Source organism: Mchenga conophoros, linkage group LG11 (genome assembly GCF_057382185.1).
Source record: "Mchenga conophoros isolate Kocher_MC1m ecotype Shallow Benthic linkage group LG11, M_conophoros_male_GT1.1, whole genome shotgun sequence".
NCBI classification, from domain to species: Eukaryota; Metazoa; Chordata; class Actinopteri; order Cichliformes; family Cichlidae; genus Mchenga; species Mchenga conophoros.
The window spans coordinates 10,306,122-10,313,253 of NC_140536.1; the positions used below are offsets into that span (position 1 = coordinate 10,306,122).

The 7,132-nt window shown below is 44.9% G+C and overlaps 1 protein-coding gene across 1 annotated transcript; it reads left to right on the forward strand.

Annotated features, from left to right (window-relative positions):
• The first annotated feature begins 306 nt into the window (after nucleotides 1-306).
• On the forward strand, nucleotides 307-7,132 carry prss35 (serine protease 35). Its single transcript, XM_085290852.1, has 2 exons — nucleotides 307-651; nucleotides 5,574-7,132. Exon 2 carries the CDS (start codon nucleotides 5,593-5,595, stop codon nucleotides 6,844-6,846), a length of 1,254 nt encoding a protein of 417 aa, XP_085146978.1. The 5' UTR covers nucleotides 307-651; nucleotides 5,574-5,592; the 3' UTR covers nucleotides 6,847-7,132.

Here is a 7,132-nt window from a genome sequence, read left to right on the forward strand (position 1 = left end):
CGGTGAATATGTTTGATATATTAAGGTGAAGAAGGAAAAAAACATGTTAATAGCAGCTGCTTATGATATTTTTGTGGCGTTTACACCTCACGCTGTAGAATAAGAGCGCTGCAGATGTGGAGACTCACACGCACCACAACAGAAACGCCCCACACTCTGTAGCGACCGCTTGAATTAATTCCTCCACAGTTCTACAGACTGAGGTGCGTTTCATTTTTATTTTTCCCCTCCTCCACCTCCTCCACGCAGACCGGGTTTGCTGGTGAATAGACCACTGACACTCCCGATTCAGCCTTTTAGTTAGATCGCAAGGTCTGGTCCCACCCATATGTGAACAGCTTTTGTCACAAGTGAAAAAAAAGAAGTCCCTTTCACATTTTCCCCCCTTGCCTCCCTTCCTCCCTCCTCAGTCCTCCCTTCCTACCTCCTTCCCTCCCTCCCTCCTCAGCATCAAGTGCAGTGTGAGCGGAGCGACTTGTCTCTCAGCCTCTTTGAAGGAGCAATGAGGAGAAGGCAGCCATCGCCCTGCTGATAGCAGAAGGTCTGGGATGCAGTGAAGTCCCGTTTGTTTTCCAGTTCATTTGTGTAGGTCCTGGGAAAACAAACAATAACGTTGCGGATTTGGCAGATCCATCAATCGAATGCGAGCAGGTAGGAAGCGCTATTGTGCACACTTACCCATTATTATTGTGTCCCGATGGGGAACGCGGGGAATGACTGACTTTATTCAGTCTCTTTCTTTCTTTCTTTCTTTCTTTCTTTCTTTCTTTCTTTCTTTCTTTCTTTCTTTCTTTCTTTCTTTCTTTAAAACTTATTTACATTTTTAATAGATTTTCTTTTCGTTTTACTCCGACCTGTTGATGTTTTAAAAGTTGATTTAATTGGATTAGAGTGCAAACACAAACACACACACGGGCTTCAGTAATTTTGAGTATAATTACTATTGTTGTGCGATGTTATTCCCTTAGGGCACACTGAAATACTTTCAGTGCATTCTTAAATAGACACGTTGTCAATTTACTCTCCACGTACAGGTGATGCAGATGTGGAATTACTGAATATGTGCTAAATATGGGATTTAATTGTAGATTTATTTACATTTTAGTGTTGCCAATGAAAACACACGCCTCACATTTTTACTTTGATTTTTTTAATCAAAGTAAAAATGTCAGATTTTTGTCAGATTTCTGAATCTTTTATCTCTTTACCACCTGACTGACAGAAGTGGATCTAATATTAAGAAAAAAGGCTTCAGTGAATGCTAACGCTTACTGATTTCATTATACACCATTGTGCCACAGCGCCACCCCTTGGTGACGTTTATCTCCCGGGCGCCCCCGATACTTTCCTGTGACTTCTTCCATGGAGGGAGGAAGAGGGCACAGCCTGAAATGAGGGCCTTCTGCTAAGACCGAGAGCCACCATGGCAGCATATCAGTTTCCACTCTCTGTCGAATAATTGCAGGCTTTCTCCTAGATTGTGTGTTTGTGTCTGAGTCTGGCAGCAAGAGTGTGAAGTTAAACACAAAACTAAACGTCATTTTTGTCTTCTCATTTATTGAGAGAGTTTTACAGCTCTTGTGGGCTTGTAGTTTATTGCTGTCTGTTGTAGGGTGGCTAAATGATGGCCAATGGGTAAGTTTTATTAGAAGATTTATGGTAAGCTGAAGCCAAAAAGTCCCAACTACAGTTATACTTACTTGAAGGACAGTGTGCTTAATGACAAGTTTATCAGCTGGAGGGTTGACTCCTTGACCAGTGAGGTTCTCTGTCTCAGCTGAGTCTCCTGGGAACTGTACCAAACCAGGCAGCATGCCTTTTTCACAACACATCAGCATCTAATTGAAAGGCAGTGTGTCTTTGGAACCCCCCACCTCCCTTGCCCCATCTTAAAGGTTTGTGTTCCAGCTGGTCTGTCATACTCAGTTTCAACCCTGTATATTTTCACCCCTGACTTCTTTTTAAAATTAACTTTTGGATTTGCACTTTTGTGCCAAATCATTCTCTCTCCTTGCATACGTGTGACTTCATCGCCACAGCCACGCTGACGAAACTGCTCTGCAGTGAAGTGACGGTCTGCTGAATCTATTAAAACGCACACAAATTGTAATTTTCTTTTTAGGTTTATCAGGGCTGTTGGCAACGTCACAGTCGTACAGTAGAAGCACGAGCCAGCAGGCTGTGTGCAGACTGCACAGTCTCAGTGTTTGATGTCATTCGTGTGCATGCAAAGAGTCGAGTGCAGCTGAGGAAACCAGATACTGTCATTACAGAAAGAGAAGGTTAACCATTGTGGCGAACCTCCAAGCCAATGTCTCAGCCCATTCGGAGGATCAGGGTTCATCTTATCCTTTTCTCTCCCCGCAGCCTCCAGCAAGATTCAGAGGATATAAATCTTTCAACCACACAGCTAATGTAACAGCTCCAGAGACATGTCTGAGGAGCACAAGACTACTTTAAACTGAGTGCCATTGCTTCTAATAAAAATAAAACTGCACCAATTTGCAACCATTTTTGGCAAGCATTTAAATACATAAGTGTGATGTGCTGTCACACTGCTGTACAGCCAACTGTAGTGCTGCAGAACTGCAAGTCTGTTGGACATCTCTAATGTTTTGGGCTATATTGCCTCCCTGTGGCTGTATTGGGACTGTGCATATTGTGATCCAGGGGTCTTAACATTGGACCTTTTCATTCCAGGGAAATCAGAGTGTTCCTATATTCTGAACATACTTAATTATTAGTGTCTGGGGGAAAAAATCCCTGGCAAACAGTACAAAAAGTGTTGAGACATTTCACTTCAAAACCACAAACATGAACCTTGGGGTGACCAAAGTTATTGTGGTTCATAATTTGGGGAACCACCAACTTTAAATTGTTATGCTAATTCATGTTGTGGATGTTTAGATATTACAATTAATAAATGGGAAATTTTGACAGTTTGTAGTCCTACATGAAAAGCCAAGGCATTGCCAGTGTCATTATGGTTAAGCATCTGGGAACCATGGATCTCTGCACTAATATTTATGGGAAACCATCCAATAGGTTTCAGCCTTCTTAAGTTGAAGCTCAGGACGACTAGCAGGGAATCGCTAGTCAGTGGAATATGTCCTCCATGCACTACAGTGGCATGTAAAAAAATTGCATGGCAAATGATCTCGTGATATTGAGGTGTTTTAGTCTGAACCAACCAAAATTCATTCTGTCCAATAGTTCTCAGAGGAACAACCTGTTGGCTACAGCTAGAGGATTATTATGATTTGTCATATCAGGATGACTAATGGTCTCTTTTTTTTTTTTTTTTAGCGTGTCCATGTCGTGAATGTTTATATACACTCAACAAAAATATAAACGCAACACCTTTGTTACTGCTCCCATTCCCCATGGGATGGACGTAGAGACCTAAAATTCATTCCAGATACACAATATAACCATCCCTCCCAAACAGTGGTCACAAATCAGTCCAAATGTGTGGTAGTGGGCACATCTGCTATATTGAGATAATCCATCCCACCTCACAGGTGTGCCACATCAGGATGCTGATCTGACATCATGAGTAGTGCACAGGTGTACCTCAGACTGCCCACAACAAAAGGCCACCCTGGAATGTGCAGTTTTGTCTCACAGCAAAATGCCACAGATGCCACAAGCAATGAGGGAGCGTGCAATTGGCATGCTGACAGCAGGAATGTCAACCAGATCTGTCGCCCGTGCATTGAATGTTCATTTCTCAACCATAAGCCGTCTCCACAGGCGTTTCAGAGAATATGGCAGCACATCCAACCGGCCTCACAACCGCAGACCTCGTGTAACCACACCAGCCCAGGACCTCCACATCCAGCAGGTTCACCTCCAAGATCGTCTGAGACCAGCCACCCAGACAGCTGCTGGAACAATTGGTTTGCACAACCAAACAATTTCTGCACAAACTGTCAGAAACCGTCTCAGGGACGCTCAACTGCATGCCCGTCGTCCTCATCGGGGTCTTGACCTGACTCCAGCTCGTCGCCGTAACAGACTTGTGTGGGCAAATGCTCACATTCGATGGCGTCTGGCACGTTGGAGAGGTGTGCGCTTCACGGATGAATCATGGTTCACATTGTTCAGGGCAGATGGCAGCTGAGAATGTCCCAGTTCTTGCATGGCCAGCATACTCACCGGACATGTCACCCATTGAGCATGTTCGGGATGTGCTTGACCGGCGTATACGACAGCGTGTACCAGTTCCCACGAATATCCAACAACCTCGCACAGCCATTGAAGTGGAGTGGACCAACATTCCACAGGCCACAATTGACAATCTGATAGACTCCATGCGACGATGTGTTGCACTGCATGAGGCAAATGGTGGTCACACCAGATACTGACCGGTTCTGGGTCCCCAGACCCCCAATAGCGCAAGAAACTGCACATTCCAGGGTGGCCTTTTGTTGTGGGCAGTCTGAGGTACACCTGTGCACTACTCATGATGTCAGATCAGCATCCTGATGTGGCACACCTGTGAGGTGGGATGGATTATCTCAATATGGCAGATGTGCCCACTACCACACATTTGGACTGATTTGTGACCACTGTTTGGGAGGGATGGTTATATTGTGTATCTGGAATGAATTTTAGGTCTCTACGTCCATCCCATGGGGAATGGGAGCAGTAACAAAGGTGTTGCGTTTATATTTTTGTTGAGTGTATTTCAGGAAAAGGGGGAAATGTTGACAAATTTGTGGTCCCACATGAAAAGCTTGTCATTGCAAGAATCTTTATGGTTCACCCTCTGGGGAACACAGATGACTAAAGATTACACCAACCTTAACCTCCTAAGACCCGAACTCTTACATGGCATGCATTTTTTAATTTCCCTTTGATATTTGGGCTGATTGGGACCTGATGAATATAAAAACAAAGAATTACCTGATTTTTTTTGGTCTAATTTTTGTTTCTGAGAAAAATGAGAGCCACATATGAGGATATTCATTTGAAATTTCGATAGAACAGTTGCAATATAATGTCCTCGTAAGTGGATATCAGGCCCTTGTTGAGCAAGATTTAGTATTTTGGTCTAAATGACCCAAAATGTAATGTCCACATATGTGGACGCCAGGTCCTAGGAGGCTAAGTGTCACCCTCACGATGGTGTGAGTGTCTGCTAGAGAAAAACTAAGAGAGTCACCATAGTCAGCAGTGTACATCCTGTTGGGACCACGAATATGTGCAGAGAGTTTTATGGCAATTGTTCTTTTGGTGTTTTGATGTTAGCAAAGGATTAAATGGGCAAGATTTATGGGAATCCATCCAACAGTTCATGCTTGTGGTAATGCTAGCAGGTGACAAAGGAAAAGGCAGGATGTCATCAAAGTCAGTAGGATATATCCTCTATGCCATAAATATATTTATGCCATAAATATATGGCAAATGATGTACTGATGTTGAGCTATTTTAGCATAGAGTTTTAAGAGTGGAGTGAGCAACCATCAATGCTACAATTAGTATCATGTGTGGCTAAAGAAAGTATAATAATAATAATAATAATAATAATAATAATAATAATAATTCCCTCATATGTTCTTATTTTTCAGAGCCAGGCCCAACTTAACAATGGGCCACATACCCTTCTGTGTCCTGGTCCCAGTGACAGTGCTGGCTGTGGTGGCTGTAGCTGCTGTAGATGATGAGTACACCTGGCCGCAGTGGAAAGTTCCTCTGGTGAGGAAAAGACGTACTGTGCCTCTCAGCAGCCCAAGCTTCTCAGCTCATCCACAGCCAGAGCTAAGTGGGACTTGTGGGATCGAGTGCCAGCGTCGCCTTCCTTCACCTTCCCTGGAAGACTTGGAGCAGTTCTTGTCTTACGAGACAGTCTACGAAAATGGCACACGCACGTTTACTTCCATTTCTGTGCAGGGTCTCAACGAGATGACTGCATGGTCCAGAAATGCCTCGTCTAGCTCTCGCCACAAACGAGAGGTGTATGGCACAGATACCCGCTTCACCATCGCTGATAAGCAGTTCTCTACCAAATATCCGTTTTCCAGCTCTGTGAAGGTGTCCACAGGCTGTTCTGGGGTTCTGGTATCCCCTAAACATGTGCTGACTGCTGCCCACTGCATCCATGATGGAAAGGATTATCTAGATGGAGCGCAGAAACTACGTGTCGGGATTCTGAAGGAGAAATCCAGGCGAGGGAAAGGAGGCAGAGAGAGAGGAGGACGACGAAAAGGTAGAAGAAGAAAGGGAGACACAGCTCAAGAAGACGGACAGGAAAAGGATGAGAATGGCGGTAAAGGGAGGGGAAAAGGGAAAAGTAGGAAGAACCGGAATAGGCGAAGCGTGGAATCTGAGAAACCATCATTTAGGTGGACAACAGTCAAAAAGACCCAGGTTCCTAAGGGTTGGTTCAAAGGCGTGTCGGGTGGACTGGCTGCGGATTACGACTATGCTGTTCTGGAGCTGAAGAAATCCTCAAAAGTCAAGCACATGGATCTGGGTGTGATCTCCTCAGTCAAGAAGCTTCCTGCTGGGAGGATCCACTTCTCCGGCTTCGATGATGACCGACCTGGTAACTTGGTGTACCGGTTCTGCTCCGTGTCTGAGGAATCCAGTGATTTGTTGTACCAATACTGCGATGCCAAACCTGGCTCCAGTGGCTCTGGGGTCTACATCCGCCTCAAAGAACCAGGCAAGAAGAAGTGGAAGAGAAAGATCATTGGAGTCTTCTCCGGTCACCAGTGGGTGGATGTTAATGGGGACGGGACGCAGCAGGATTACAACGTGGCAGTGAGGATAACACCCCTGAAATATGCTCAGATCTGCAACTGGGTCCATGGGGACTCAAGCGCGTGCCAGGTAGCCTAAAAAACACACGATCCCCCCAACCTCTACACACTCCTCGTTTTTAATCATCAATCAGGGGCCCAACAACTGCCTTCCTGTGACCTCCTGTGCCTCCCAGTGGCTCCTGCTACACTGGTCCACACACACACACACACACACACACACACACACACACACACACACACACACACACACACACACACACACAGCCATTCAGACTCTGTGTTGACAAGAGAAACTCGTCAGCGCATCAGAACTGTGGCTCTTCAGCTTTTCTAATTTATTTGCTAAAAAGAAAAAAAAACAA

Bases quoted from the DNA above. Each gene is read 5' to 3' on its own strand.
- prss35 (XM_085290852.1), top strand. From the start codon at position 5,593: ATGGGCCACATACCCTTCTGTGTCCTGGTCCCAGTGACAGTGCTGGCT.